Source organism: Ptychodera flava, chromosome 9, assembly GCF_041260155.1.
Source record: "Ptychodera flava strain L36383 chromosome 9, AS_Pfla_20210202, whole genome shotgun sequence".
Lineage (NCBI taxonomy): Eukaryota > Metazoa > Hemichordata > Enteropneusta > Ptychoderidae > Ptychodera > Ptychodera flava.
The window spans coordinates 31,163,294-31,179,115 of NC_091936.1; the positions used below are offsets into that span (position 1 = coordinate 31,163,294).

The 15,822-nt window shown below is 36.1% G+C and overlaps 2 protein-coding genes and 1 long non-coding RNA gene across 3 annotated transcripts in view; 2 read left to right on the forward strand and 1 right to left on the reverse strand.

Annotated features, from left to right (window-relative positions):
- The window catches only part of LOC139140641 (zinc metalloproteinase-disintegrin-like EoMP06), a 33,782-nt gene that overhangs the window by 1,355 nt on the left and 16,605 nt on the right, over positions 1 to 15,822 (reverse strand). Inside the window, exons 6-23 of the mRNA XM_070710011.1 lie at positions 13,723 to 13,792; positions 11,937 to 11,968; positions 11,095 to 11,160; positions 10,374 to 10,436; positions 9,365 to 9,531; positions 8,529 to 8,607; positions 7,979 to 8,090; positions 7,358 to 7,406; positions 7,077 to 7,179; positions 6,541 to 6,618; positions 5,605 to 5,694; positions 5,007 to 5,087; positions 4,537 to 4,587; positions 3,629 to 3,692; positions 3,093 to 3,204; positions 2,414 to 2,533; positions 2,187 to 2,271; positions 1,647 to 1,749 (exon numbers count right to left, since the gene is read on the reverse strand). Of these exons, the coding sequence (XP_070566112.1) occupies positions 1,647 to 1,749; positions 2,187 to 2,271; positions 2,414 to 2,533; positions 3,093 to 3,204; positions 3,629 to 3,692; positions 4,537 to 4,587; positions 5,007 to 5,087; positions 5,605 to 5,694; positions 6,541 to 6,618; positions 7,077 to 7,179; positions 7,358 to 7,406; positions 7,979 to 8,090; positions 8,529 to 8,607; positions 9,365 to 9,531; positions 10,374 to 10,436; positions 11,095 to 11,160; positions 11,937 to 11,968; positions 13,723 to 13,792 (1,525 nt within the window). The remainder of the gene's footprint in view (positions 1 to 1,646; positions 1,750 to 2,186; positions 2,272 to 2,413; positions 2,534 to 3,092; positions 3,205 to 3,628; positions 3,693 to 4,536; positions 4,588 to 5,006; positions 5,088 to 5,604; positions 5,695 to 6,540; positions 6,619 to 7,076; positions 7,180 to 7,357; positions 7,407 to 7,978; positions 8,091 to 8,528; positions 8,608 to 9,364; positions 9,532 to 10,373; positions 10,437 to 11,094; positions 11,161 to 11,936; positions 11,969 to 13,722; positions 13,793 to 15,822) is intronic.
- Positions 648 to 2,160, forward strand: LOC139141271 (uncharacterized). Its single transcript, XM_070710896.1, has 2 exons — positions 648 to 1,391; positions 2,017 to 2,160. Exons 1-2 carry the CDS (start codon positions 648 to 650, stop codon positions 2,158 to 2,160), a joined length of 888 nt encoding a protein of 295 aa, XP_070566997.1.
- Positions 13,718 to 15,238, forward strand: LOC139140645 (uncharacterized). Its single transcript, XR_011554035.1, has 2 exons — positions 13,718 to 13,837; positions 14,705 to 15,238. It is a non-coding gene; the product is annotated as an uncharacterized lncRNA (long non-coding RNA).

The following is a 15,822-nucleotide window of genomic DNA, read 5'->3' on the forward strand; positions in this document are numbered from 1 at the left end:
GCAAAGTAGTTGCAGACGTGCTATGAGCTGGCGAAGTATTTGCAGATGTAGAAACAGCTTGTGTAGTAGTTACAGTTATGGTAGAGGCTAGAGAAGTTATATCTGATGTTGCTGTATCTGATGAAGTGGTTTCAGTTATGGTTGGTGTTGACGAGGCGGTTTGAGAAGTGGTGGGCACTGAAGATGTGGTTACTACTGTAGTAAGTGCTGTTGCAGTTGTTTCGGCTGTGGTAGGCAATGGTGATTTGGTTGCCAGAGTAGTAAGTGCTTGTGCAGTAGTTGCAGATTTAGAAGTTTCAGATACGGTGGTTGTTGATAAGGGGGTCTCAGATGTGCCAGAAACTGATGTTGCAGAAGCGTTGGAAGCCAATGAATTAGCTACTGATGTAGTAAGACCTTGTGCAGGTGTTGCAGCCCTGGTGGCCACAGATGAAGTAGTTGTAAATGTGGTATGTGCTGATAAGGTAGTCTCAGTTACATAGGGTGGTGATGAGGCATTTTCAGAAGTATAAGTAGGCACTGAGGAGGTGGATGCTACTCTAGTAAGTGCTGCTTCAGTTGTTTCTGCTGTGGTAGGCAATGGTGAGGTGGTTGCCAGTGTAGTAGTAAGTGATCGTGCAGTGGTTGCAGATTTAGAAGTTTCAGATATGGCGGTGGTTGATGAGGTGGTCTCAGATGTGCTAGACATTGATGAAGAAGTTGCAGAAGTAGTGGGAGCCAATGAATTAGCAGCTGATGTAGGAAGACCCTGTGCAGGTGTTGCAGCCCTGGTGGGCACAGATGAAGTAGCTGTAAATGTAGTATGTGCTGATAAGGTAGTCTCAATTACAGAGGATGTTGATGAGGTGGTTTCTGCTATGGTAGGCACTGATGAGGTGGTTGCTTCTGTAGTGAGTGCTGTTGCAGTTGTTTCTGCTGTGGTAGGCAATGATGAGGTGGTTGCCAATGTAGCAAGTGATTGTGCAGTGGTTGCAGATGTGGTAGAGGCTGCTGAAGTAGTTTCAGTTATGGTGGTGGCTGAGGAGGTGGTTTCAGACATGATGTGGGCTGATGAAGATTTTTCAGATGTTGTTGGGACTGATAATGTTCTTAAAAATGTGGTAGACGCCAAAGTGGCGGATTTTGACGTAGTAGATGCTGATGCACTTGATGTGGTTCTTGGAAGTGGTGAGCTAGTTGCAGGTGTTGTTAATAGTGATGGGGTGCTTGAAAATGTAGTTTGGGAACCTGGAGTGATTACAGTTGTCACATGTGCTGCAGCAGAGGTTACAGTCTTGGCATGGTCAGAAGCAATGGCTGATGTTGGCACTGATGTTATTAAGAATGTGCTAGGGTCTGACGTGGATCTGGGAAACGTGTCATTTGGTGATGTACTTGTAGCTGGTGTATTGGTAAGTGATTTTTGTGAAGGTTTACTCGATACAGATGTTCTATAGAATGGTGAACTGTTGATATTGAGCTAGTTGAAGAGTCCTGCCCAAACTGTGTAGAGTCTACTGAGGTGGAGAACTCCGTCTGAACATGCCGCTCTGTCCTATTTTTAACGGTAATGTTATCTTCAGGCAAATTACTAGGTACTGTGGACATAGACTTTATCAGGTCTGAATCATCAGTTACGGAAGTATTGGAAGTTAACAATGTCATACCTGACGGTGTTACAGACGATGAAGTTGAAAGTTCTGGAGGTAATGATGTGATTTCAGGTGTAGTGGCTTTAGGTATGTCAACGCATTCTGCATCAAGACACATCTGTAATGTTAAAAACATTTAATGCAATAAGATATGGCAAGTTATGTGAAGAAAGTGTTTATACTTCACTTCTGGCAGTGAAATATAACTTCACTTCTGGCAGTGAAACGAAGCTATGCAGGTACAAATTTAATACACACAGGTAAGCCTTCATGGTTTCAGTGAAAAGTAATCTAACTCTTATAGAAATATTTTCTGGACATCTTATTAAATTCCTTCCATGCCTTCTAAGTTTCATAAAGATAATATCTTTATTTTAAAATGCAGCTCACTTTTGATAAAAATGATGATGTAATGATGATGCAGTACACTAGTTCAATCAAGCTGGATGACAGACTTAAATGGATCACTATCATACCCAGTAAAAATTCATTGCAACATTCTTGGCAGTACAAAATGATGCAATCTTGAATGGGAAAACGTAAAGCTACGCTTACCTGTCCCTCTCCACATTTGGTTCCATCAGATACCATACCAATGCCATACATGGAGGCAAGCTCATTAAACGTTGTGCTCATGGATCTACATATTAGTGTCAAAAAAAAGATCAGGATAAGTTTAAGAATAGCAAATGCACTTTGAAATATAGTACAATTTTCATTTCAAGGAGTGCTGAAAGACATAATATATTTTCAAGTAATTGTTTAATATTTCACAAACTCACCGGCATTGATATGTTCTGCTGCCATCAGATAGAGCATAGCTGAAAATTTGCAATCCCTGGATCTCGTTGAAAAATAGATTTGATCCATTCACACATTTCAGAGTTCCACACATCACATTCCTATTAGGCAGGATAACATTAGAAGAATAATATGAATACATTATGACCAGAAAATGTTTCAATATGCTGGGAATTAAAAAATATTGCTCCACAAACCTTTGAAATTGGTACTACAAAAGCTATCCCAGTTGGCCATGTGGTATACAGCTGGGACATTTTAAAATTTGCCTCAAGTTGCTGACAGTTTACATGAAATTGCAAAACTCATCATTGACTTCCAGCTTGTCAAAGACTGACAATGTTCAAATAAAAATACTCATTCAACACGGGCTTCACTTACACTGTATATCAACTAACACAAACTCATAGATGTACCATAAAAAACCACAGTTGATGTACAATGCACGTCAGCCCTGCTGTGAAGGGTGGTTTCTATGGAAGCTGCCAGTTTCAGCCCAGCTAAAAATTACCAATAACTGCTGCAATTTCAAGCAAAATATACAACTTTAAGTAATTTTAAAGTTTCCCAGCTATGTTTTGCCAGAACTTTTTGGGGCAAAATATAGATAAAATATCTGTTGTTTCTGTTATGTCATCCATTATGTCACTGTATACTTACGCAATATCGCAAGGTTCTGCTCTTAGAGTACTTCCGTGCAGGCCACAGTGACCATATCCTACATGGCCCTGTACGTTGGTGTCAAAACATATCTGTGGTGCAACGGTACTTTCTGCAGAAATTAATTATGATAAAAAGAAGAAAGACTCTTCAGATAAGCAGGATCTACTTGTTGTCAAAAACCACAGCTTGAATCTAACACAATCAAGATGTTTCAAAGTTTAATTATGGCAAAGGAACAAATTGAGGTCTATAATTTACCTACAAAGTGACAATACACATCTTCAATTCCAATATATTATATTTGATGATGGCACAGACATAACAGCGTTACATTTTCTTGTTTTCAATTTTCATATTCCTACAGTGATGTTTATTCTAACTTATCCAGTTTTGGGAAAACTCAAGTTACGTTAAACTGAAATGAATAGAATCAAATAAATAACTAACTTTGGAGGAAATGATTTGCATGCAGATCCTGACAAAAGGTATTATTTATATGGTTTCATTATAGGAAGTTATCAAAAATATCTTACCACTTCCATAGAGGAATTCACACTGGTCTTGTAATAGAGGACACTGTCCCTGGTAGCAATATCCCTACAAATACGAGGTTAAACAAGTAAGTTACTGTCCATGGCAGAGTTGTCAAATGGACTTTTGAAGTGTCTATCAGTATCTATTAATAGATCTTGGAGACAACTGCCTTTAAATTTAAGGCACCTGGAAAATTTACAGCAGCAAAAAAAATACCGCAATTATACGGTGTCGCTCAAATTTGATCAGAATTGGTACATACCAGTATGGGTACCAAAGATCAACAATAAATGTTGTTTCTATCTGTTCAGTGCAGGAAAATTCTACGTTGATGTTATGACAATGATTTCTGCACAGTACAACCAGAAAAACAACAAGAAATATTTAAACCAGAAAAACAAGAATGACAAAAGTAATTAAGGTCTGAAACTTTAGGTACTGGAGGTCAACTTTAGCAACATGCATAGCAGAAAGGCAGCTAGCCCCCCTTAGTTTGACCATAGACGGTCTTCCTCCCCTCTACTGACGGTCTTCCTCCCCTCTACTGTCTATGGTTTGAGCAGGTCTGTTAATATGTAACAGTTCATAAACAATGACAGGAAATGATTCAAGTCAGTGGAGTAAGCCTGTTTCAAGCCTGTTTCAGGATTTCGCTTTTTCTTACCTCATTTGCACATTTTTGACACTGATATGTTCATTTGAACAAATTCACATCTCAACCCCTACATCTACCTGTACACAAAATACTGAGATGGTAGCTTTGGCGGTATGGGAGCCTTTGTGTGTGACGGACATACATCCGCACATACCCACAAATATACAGACATACAGACGCCACTCAGACTCATCATATAAGCTGTACTTGTGTAAGTGGGCATGAATGATGAATGGATGAAACAATAGATACCTGGTTGTTACCACAAGATGTTCCATCAGGGAAGTTTTCATCATCTGGGCACTAAAGACAGAAAAACACATTTGGTGGTTAAAGTATGAGAAATACTTTTGACAGTCATATGTGGTGTCCAATTTCCTCAATAATTATATTCATTTATGCAAAGTATGTTAATGAGCATTGTTGAGTATGCAAATCAACTTATAATTAGGCATTATCAATGGTGAAGTTCAGAACATTCATTAACCTTTAAAACAGCACTTTATAGACTGTCTATTCCTAAAATCATATACCAAAATAGTTTAGCAAAGAAAATAAGATAATATCTGATGATATTTATTTTCTGTTTGTGAAGTAAATGTTGAATATTGAGCAATGAACTTAAATTAGAAGACCAGTATTGAAGAGTACAAAAAATTATGGATATCAAATTGAATCTTAAAAGTGTTTGCATTTCACAGAAAAAGAGGCCTGTCTCTTACCTCTGCAGTCACTCCATCACAGCTTTCAGTTAAGTCACATTCAGAGTTTGATTCTCGACAAACACTGCCAGCTGATTTGAACTGCAAAAACAAATTAAATCACCCTTACTTGTTCTGAATGAGTTAACTAAATGCTGTGTTCATAGTTAATTATTGCAGATGCAGACATGAAGATAGTTGGCCACATAATAATAATAATATGCACAAAAAATGCACAAATGACAATTAATCTGATCTTAAATGTCATGATAGTTAATAACTACAGTAATAAATCTTGATCTGAGATTAAATAATAATAAACCAAAGCATATTATCATGAACCCAAATCAAAATAAATATTTTCTGACTATAAATTTCATCATTTCAAGTTTGCTATGGCCTGTACAATCCAATTTAACTGTCAGATACTTGAATATTTAATTAGTAATATCAAGTGAAAAATATCTGCAGTTGCTACAAGTCAGTCTACCATTAAATTTGTACCATAGGAAGACTTTCAGGTTTTCAAAGAAACCAGTTAAACAATTTAGGAATGCTCTGTTGCACCTGTACGTTTGTAGATTAATCAAGCTACATATCAGCAGTCAGTGAATTATACCTGACAATCCTCAGTACAGCACTGCTGTAGGGAATCACAAACAGATCCATTCTTCAATTGACATGTGAATACATCACAGCACGGACATTCCTGGAAAAAGGAGAAAAAAACATGTAGTTATTGAGGTAGAATGCGTCTCAGGAACAGCTATTCCAACCCTCAGATTTTCCCAAACTTTTTAGGTCTACTGTTTGCAGGGGTGTATTTTGAAGCTCATTTTAAGTTAAGTTTTCACCATTGTAGTTTTTTGAAAATCAGAATGAATTTGAATTGAATTTTTCCACAAAGAATTTTCGCTTGGGTTGGCAGCAATTTTGAATTTCAAATACTGTTTAGGTAATTTGTTTCTGTAGTACTGAATTTCACGCTGTGACCCCTGATTTTTATTCTTGATTTTGAAAGGCAGTGGTTTCAAATTTCCTTGAGGAAAATGTGTGCAAAAGTTTTCGCCTTTCAATTTTGAGGCACGTACTAGTATCTTTCCTCATACATGCACTGATTAAGTTGTACAGTTAATAAACTATTTGGAATTAAATTAAAGCTAGCCTATGCTGGTGTTTTTGAAAAAGACATATGTTACCAATAGCTTTGCTAAACGTCTTTGTATAATGGAGAAGACAGTAAAAGACAAGTTGAACCTGATTTAAATCAGTACACAAATACAGTTTACACTATCTGAATAAGATTCACACAATCTCATGTACATTTCATTTCTAATGTTTGTCATTTTATATTCAACTTCTACTTTCAATTAAATAAACAACTTATCAACCAAACAAAGTATATGTCAGATGCCAAGCTTCAGTTGCATACTGGGTGTCCAACCATGGTCAGCACAATATGAAAAAGTTATGTACCGTTTGAAAAAAAAAAATTACTACAAAATACAATACGGTAATAAACAAATACATAACAAAAGAAGAGTAAAATAGCTACCTCAGGACTACGAGTTCCACAATCACACGTTTCCTCAGCATCAACAATACCATCACCACATCTTGAATCATGCAAATCCTGGAAAACATTACAAGATAAATTGTAGGATTACAATCTACTCAGCCTTTTGGTTCCTTACAATTGTGTTTATCTACAAACTGACAATTTTGAAATTCTTGAAAAAGAACAGCATTCAAGGTCAATACAAATGCATTTGTAATGTACTCCACACAATGGCTGCTTCCTCAGGTTTCTACTGAAAGAACCCTCATGACTTCAGTTGCATAAAAATTTAAAATGTTACAGTATGTACAGCTTTGTGAAGCCTTATCATTTAAGGTTACTAGGTCATTTAAAATTTGCATACGACCATATATGGTAACAAGGCATGTCACCATGCTCATTCATAGGTGTTTGTTCATCAGCAGTACTTATTCTTATTTGTTTCTTTTTGGTCACCAAAGTAAAAACAGTTGCCTGGCTACTGCAAATATTTCCTTTTTATTGCAAATGATAAATTTCAGACAGCACCTCACCTCAGTGGGTTCATCCAGTAAACACGTCAGCTTGCCAACGGCTAACGCTGCATTCAGGTCAATAAGACTGCAACTTGAGAACTCAGTTCCTGCAGCAAACGCTCTGAAATTCAAATTCAGACGGAACAAAGCATCAATGCTTTGAACAAAACAAAATGCACAATATTCAATTCAAACTTGAAGAAAGAATTATTTGAAGAAAATCACTGAAATAAAATTGAGTATATTGTCTTGATAACTTTTCAATTTTCAAAGATTTTAGAGACGTTAGTTATACTTACAGACTTCGCTGCACCATTATACAGGAGCTAGATGGGCAACTGCAGTCAGCTTTTGGATAAAAAGCATATATGTTATAAGAGACTAGTCGACATCTTATTTGAATGAGAATGGGAAAATCAATCTCAGAGATTAACAATGGAAGTGTTGTCATAGTAAATGCCAGGATTTAAACTCAAACCACTGCCATTCATCAGTCCATTCCAAACACTGGCGAGCAGACAGAATTTTGACGTGCATATTTTTCACGAGTAGAAAAAGCACCAAATTTGTGTGATTATGGCAAGAAATGAAAATAAATCCACTCTGAGTCAGATTCCGGCAAACTTGGTGAAGGACAGAGGTTACAGTAAAGAGGATGAATGCACATCTCTGTCCATGGTTTCATTGCGACAGTCAGTGGTTTTATGACAAACAGCCACAAACTAATTGGTTTTTCTATTGATGGATCCTTGGAGGCAGTGAGAAGTCATGTCATATCAGCATGTCCAACCACAGAACACTGCTTCTCATACTGCCACAGGATCCAGGGCTACATCCAGTTTCTGTAATCTGACTGGGCTTATACACTCAGGGCCAGGCGTATGCACACAATTGCAAGCACGAAATATTTTGCTACTCACTTTTCAGTTGGTCATGGTACTCATCATCTCTTATACCCATGTTATTGGCAATCTGATGTGCCAGTATGGCTGCAATCTCAGCCATCTGATCCACTGACGTGTCCAAAGTTGCCTACGAAAAGAAAATTACAAACCCTGATCAATATTCATGAATTTTAACTAAGAAATATGCCAAATTGATGAAATAATCCTTGTTGAATGACAATATCAATGGAATCTGAGTCAGTTTTAAAAGAATATGAACTGGACTGTATCACTGTCCTCAGTTCAGAATTTATTTTAGTGTGCATTTACATGACACTCTATGTGCTATCTTGTAAGTTTTAAATTCTTGCATTTGACAAATAAGGTACAACTGTGAATTTTGTTAAAAACCTGTGTAGAAGTTACTAGGAAGTTATAAAGATAAACTTTGTATTGACGATGACAAAAATTTGATTGGCATAGATGAAACTAAGACAGCAGAGTAGCTGTAATATTACTTTGTGCAGGAAGGTGAAATGGAATTATAAGGTTCATTACCAGTTTACAGTTACTGTCCTGTACTTACCCTGGTGATGCCAACTGAATGATCAGAACACATGCCATCAAAGTAGGACACGCCTGGCTGTTTTTCATCCAGAAATCCCCTACAATACGTGACAACAATGAGACAATGAGATTCTGCAGTTCAATCCCTCTGGTCAAACCAGTTCAGCTTTGGAGGTAATGATATACACGGCAGACCAGTGAGACCATTATGCTCAATTACACCAAAAAATAAACAAAAGTACTCATTGACTTAAGATAGAATGTGTCTCCGGGACAGATATTCGGACTCTCAAACTTTTAAAATACTTTATTGGTCTACCTATAGTGGAGGCTCATTTTAAAACCCATGGCGTTAAAAGTTTTTACTTTTTATAAATATAGAAAATTTAATTTTTCACCGTAAAATCACACAGACTTGTCTTGGTGGCCATTTTGAAGTGTCAGAAAAAATATTAGGTGATATGTTTTGCTAGTACTAAATTTTACATGGTGCACCCTGATTTTTATCCTTGATTTTGGAATGGGATGGTTTAAAGTTTCCTGATGGAAAATTTGAGCAAAAGTTAAAAGTATTTCCATTTTGAGGCACAAACTACTATAAGAAAATGCTACAATGTATTACATGTACAGCGTTGGTATCAGTCTGATGCAAACAAATTTCCCAAATTCCTGAAATCACTTACAGAGTTGAGAAATGTAAGAAGAAAACTTTGATTTAATTGTCAATCGATGTAAAAATTACTCATCTTTAAAGGGACTGAATTCCTCTGTTGTATAAAACAGTTTAATTTCATATTTTTTGCTACAGACACTCTCACCTGCACAAATCATTGGTTCAAGTGGCAAAATGCTTACCTCAGCAGCTGGGTGTTGTCTTTATGAACGGATGACATTGCCAAGTTCACATACTCATCGAATTGTTCAAGGGTTGTAAGTATGCTTGAGGATGGGCTGATTGGATCTCCCTCAGTCCAGACCTCAACGTAGGTCAACCTCAGACGTGTGTTCAAGGCTTGGAAATACTGCAAGAAAAGATTGAAAATTTGAACAGGTTTCACATCAGCATTTTCAGTCTGGGGGATATTCTGGTTTGTGATGAAACATGAAGTGAATTTCATACACCGATAATTCAATTGGTTTTTCACAGTGTTGTATAAATTTTTGAACCAGGCACAAAGCTATGCAGCACCTACAGGTACACAAAAGTCCAGTAAGGTCTTTTTCAGTTTAAAATCAAAACTTTCCGTGACATCACTGAAAATTTATTTTCACAAATGTACCTCATTACAAAGCAGATGATGGTCCATCGTACTTGTGATATGTATGAAAATAAAACTTTAGCTAGTGACAAAAATGTTTCACACAAATTAACAGAATGAATAGCAATAAGTTTTCATAAAATATATATTTATATGTTCAATATGATAGTATATTATATAGTTCCATTTATCTACGGGATAACCATTTCAAATTCAGTAACATTAATTAGATATTTCATTTCAATAAAGTCTTGGATTCTTCAAATTCAAATAATTGTGTTCCTGAAATTTTAAGTACTTAGGATATCTCAAAAACAGGATGATATTTTTCAGATATTTATGAAGACTCTCAGGTTTCACCAGAAATACGTGAAGATCATTGAACATAAGGGTATAGGTCACATTTCTTCAGAAATCTTGAAACAAAATGCCTGAAATGGACACATATCTGATTTGAATATCACAGTAAATCTGTAAGTTTCCTCCATCCATGATAATGAAACAACATATTACTGTACAGGGTAGTATATTAACTATTCTATTTCATATCTATAATAGTTGCTTTTACTAGTCATATAAAGATTTCTCTGATTTTTGATCCTTACCTGATCTGCAACATTGACGATTTCCAGTACATATTGTAAAGTGTCTTCTCCCCAGGTAAGTCCCTGTAGTGGATGAGAAAACGTGATGAGTTTATAAATTTGAGTTTCTTAACCCTTCACAGCCGTGAGTGTAGTTAAATTTGATTGTGCATGTAAAGCACACCTTGGATGTAATAAAAAATCCCAACAAGCAAAGGAAGACAATATACTTATAGGCAGTCACATATTAAAACAGTGAAGATGATCCCTTTTACACCAGCCTGCAACTAGTTTTCAATTGACTGGATAAAACCCATCTACTGAAAAAAGGGGGTAAAATGATTAACATAGACTTCATATGGTGTTTCATAGGCCAGAAAGTGCATAGGTGAACCAAAGCAGTACATCACATCAGTGTTTCATCCAGGATGGCATTTACAGGGGGATTTTTTCCTTTAGTGAAAATTTACGAGGGATTTCACCAGCTCACGTGTTCTACTTGTATCTCTAAGGTGTGGTGACTGGCACCATTTCACGGGGGCAGGCCCGCCTTGACAAATTACTAGGGGGTGCCAGCATGTCAACAGAGGGGGAATCCCCCATTACCCTCTCTAGATGAAACACTTTCACATATACCAATCAAAAAGGTCAAAGTATGGCTGGATCTAATGTTAAGTGCAGTCAGCATTTTGTACAATGTGAAACAAGCTACAATAGAAATCCCTTATGAATTACAACTTACCAAAGCCTGATCCACTACAACTGCCAATTCCACATACTTGATTTCCTCTTTTATGTCTCTACGTACCTGAAATTGGAAATTATACAATGCATTTCATGAAGTTTACGTTTAAAAAACAAGTTCATATTCTTTCCCAAAAGCTAAAAGTTATAAATTTTGTATGAATATTTCCTCAGCTTGATTGACCTAAGGAGCATGACTGATACACCAGTCATTTTACTTGAGAGAAGTTACCAGAATTAGAATTTGAAACTAAGGTTACTGTATAGGAAAAAATACACTTGTACAATTTCACAACAACCATCCAGGAACACAACTGTCAGAACTTAAAAGCCTAAAGAAGACAGAAATAATTTTGCTGTGATTAAATTCAAATCATAAGATAGATCCTTTACAGTGAAAAATACTTTTGTAACCTATTACTGTAACATCAATTGAAAATAGCACAAAAAAGGGGCAGAAAAATCCTGATGTTAAGTCACTTGTCAACCATTCTCATTTTATTTTCGGCCAAAATTCTCTCACATACTTTACCCTCATCAATGGCATTATACTCCTGTTATTTGTGTCCTTGATGCACAAAATTTTCAGACATTTTATCGAATGGATGAGAAGGACATTCCAATTTTATCACACATGAATGAGTGGAAGTGTGTTGAAAAATAAAATAAACACGTAGGGTCTCTGTACTGTTAAACTATGCTGACAATCTAACATGATGTTGGACTCAAGCATGAATAATTTTATCCTCAATATTACGCTGACCTTGATGGTTGGCGGAGACATCTATACTGAAACAACAGATGGATGGGTTCAAAATTGGTCACATAAAATATACTTACCCTTCTGTGTGTACTGGCAAGACTATTTATCCCTGCAGAAGAAACAATTTATGAAGCACTAATGAAGCACTATTAACATAAATGAACAGTATATTAACTCTAGCGGTTGACAAATACTTTTCACAATGTACTACCCAAAAGACACTAACAATAAAAAAAAAAGTCTATTTACAATCGTCAAAAATCATTTTTCTATGAAATTAGTAGTTTGATGGCAACAATATCAAACATTATATTTTTTTTCGACAGACATATTTTTCAAAATGTACAACAAAGAGTTTTCATTTTTTCCATTTAATGACAGCAATTATTAATAGGTTCGGATTCTTTTGAAGTCAGGCAGTTCTCACTTGAAACTTTTCATTCTTTGAAAATCATTTCCAGTGCTAAGATAGCACTACAGCAGCAATAATACAGAAAGGCGAATAATTATGCACTTTATGAGGACAAAGATATATAGGCATATAGAAACTTTTAGTGTTAAAAGATTGTTGAAAGATGAGAGAAAGGAGATTTCACAATTTTTATATCACTTTTCTTTGTTTTCCAATTAGTAATGGAAAACATGAAATGTTATCACTATCAAAATCAACAAATGCCAAACTATTAAGCTCATTTTTAGTGAAATTGTTTTATGATTAGTTGTTAAATATAAATATTTTGTTAAAAGGGTATCATTTGGAATGAGTTCATATCTCATGAGAAAGAGGGGTTAGTGAATTATGGGAAATGACTGATTTGAAACCACATGGTATATATTTACTGGTAGCTACTGATGTAAAAATTAACTATCTTTTCATTTTAATGGCTGTTGGTAATTCATATTAAATCAAGCATTTTTATGGTCTACTTGTTTAATCACTTGAGAAACCCACCTGTTTTTGATCATTGGTAAATTTGGGACAAATTGAAAATATCTTTCTTTCTAAAGAGTAAATGTATTGACTTTTACATGCTCTGAAGGGCATTTCATAAAAGGTCTCAAAAGCATTTCAGGATGGTGATTGTATAGTCTTACATATAGCATAACAATAGTATTTGGAATGCCAATGGTGGTGTCCATGCGTATCTTGACTAATAAAGTGTTTTGAACTGGTCTATGTTTTTATACCGGTTGCTTCAATTGATACCAAAACAACACAAAAACATTTGATTCAGCATTGATGCACATAATTTGAAACACCTTCTTCAAGCAGTTTTGATGCCAATAATTTGATCTTGATGGGATCATGACAAGAAGAGCTGACACATCAAAATGTACTATAAACACGACCTGATTTCATTAACCTTAGAATAATTCAATAATCCAATAATTTGGACTGAAACTTAGCTAACATGGCATCAACTACCGACAATAATTTTCCAACTGATCAAAAGTGATACAACAGAGATATTGAGGATCATGACAAGTGTGACAAAAGCAGAGGTAAGAGATGAAAAAAAAATGCAGGAATGAGAGTGTTTAAAAAGAATCCAGTGGTTATGTTGTGCGGAAAGGTTGATTGGCAGCAAATGACACACATAATGTACCATAAAACATATATTTTGGACATCAAATGTTATGAATAATGTATGAATTTGAAAAGACTAGTACATCAATTTCTGCAAACCAAACCATGAGTACGTTTCTATTATGAAAAAGAAAATAATAAAATTACCAATGATAAACAAATATTGGTAGCTCAATCAATAGTGTTTTATGATACATTTTATATGGTGGCTCAGTTAATAGTGTTTTTACGGTACACTGGATGGCATGAGTGTAATAACATCACGTGGGTCTCACCATGCATGTTAAGTGACTGAGACATTGTCTGGGATGGATGTCTAGACATAATATGTGCAGTATTTTCTCCCTGTGGATAGAAGTTACAATGTATGCTGAAAATATTCAGTGATTGGTAAGCACGTCCATGTATCATGCTGGGTTTGAGAAATTTGAAGTTGTGATAGAAACGCTGGCCACACATCCTCGGGACAGTTGCCAAGGGCAAGGACTGTGAAAATGATCGCTGAGGTGTGCTGGAATGTGTGGTGGATGTATTGGGTTGCATGTTCTTCTTGCCGTTTTTTTCATTTCTTGCCAGGCACGTATTTGTTCAGTAAAAATGTTTTCTTCAATCCGTAACTGTTTATTTCAGTACAAAGTGAACAAAATGTAACATAGTTGAGGAGCCAGTGGATGTAACTTTTGATAATTTTGTCCACCATTTTTTGTTTTCATTGTCAACTGTAATTTCTTGTTTTATTCCCCAGTGCATGTTAATACACACAGTATTCAGCTTGTCAACTCAACCTGTACATGTGAGGACTGCATTGCTATTGTTGACAAGTAAATTTTTGTCTAGACAATGTCAACAATAACTATATTTTATGCATACAGACACTGTAGTGTTGATCAGTTGAAAAGCTAGGTGTTTCCAAATGCTTTGGGGAGTAGAACAAGAACATGCAATTGACACACAACACAAAAATAGCGACAATATTCATAAAAAGTTACAGCTGCATTAATGTTGTGAGCTGTATCAGTGTGTCATTCTCTGCATACTGAGCATTCCATGATGTAGCATCAAAATTTTTCTGTTGATGAAATTCCAATAAAAGTGCCTGTGTCGGTCTTGAATATGAAATATGTAAAACTAATCTCAATAAGATCAAAAATTTCAGAAATAAGTAGGGCATATGTATCAATTGACAGGCTCTGGTTTACGTTGCTATATCCAAACATTCTGAGGTGAAGAACGTGATTCCTTCCATTCTATTTTTAGTCCTGGCCCGTGACCCTGTGAGGTCAGAGATGGTATCAGCGGCGCGTCTGTGTGCAATCCCCATGCAGCTGTGAAATGGACATCTGTGTTGATAAAACTGAAATGAAACATGCTGGAAATGGACACCCTTGAAACCATGCCAGGACATGGGAATGAATTAACGAAAGCTGTTGATAATGTGTTTCGTGCATGTAAACATTCACCGCAAGGAAACCTGGAAAACATGCATGTGAGACGCAATGAATGTTAAGAATTCTATACTCCACGATAGTGTGTTCGAAATTTCTCTGCCTAGGTTTCACAACAATATTTTAACATTTTATATTTTAAAAGCCTATTCGTAATTTTCTCTGTGGCATATCACAATTCCCATATTTGGTTTGGACATCGTATATGACACCATATTGCAATTCAACTACAACTGAAAATTACATTCTGCTTCCCAGAGCACTGGCATTAAAAACTTCTCCAGGGAGTTGATTTCATTATAGAAATGTGATAGCTGACAAATAATTACCAAACTCAGGACTAGAACTGTGTGGGTTGTGTTCTCAATGCATTTTCATTTCAAATCAAATTCAGAAAAACCATCGAACAGAGGAAGGAGAAGTGGCCAATATGCCTTGAAAAATAATATCAGTCTGGGTCATTTGTTTGTAAAAGAATTGATTTCTGTCTGCAGCTGGTGTCTGCCTGCACTTGCAGTGTAAGGCAACGGTTGATTGCGTGTACTAGCTGTCATCGGACTATGAATACCATTCTTACAAATCAGTTACCTGCTGGGAGGATTTAGGCACAATGAAAAGTCTGGCTTCCTGTCGCTCTAAGTTATCATTAGTCTAGCAGTGGCACTTATAATCGCCTTCCACAGACAAGTCTTCGGCAAAGTGATGGTTGCAGGTCAGCTCGAAGACAATATTGCCACCATACAAATTACAATGAGGGCACTGATATCTAACATGTAGTACTCGAAAACAACTGACCCCATGGGTACTGTCTGAGTATGAAATCCCCTTTAATGGCAAAACCCCGGCCACCATGGCCTACCATATTCAACCAATTATGTCCGTGCACTTTTAGCCATACATGCTAAGATTCCCTTTGTCAAATATGAAACA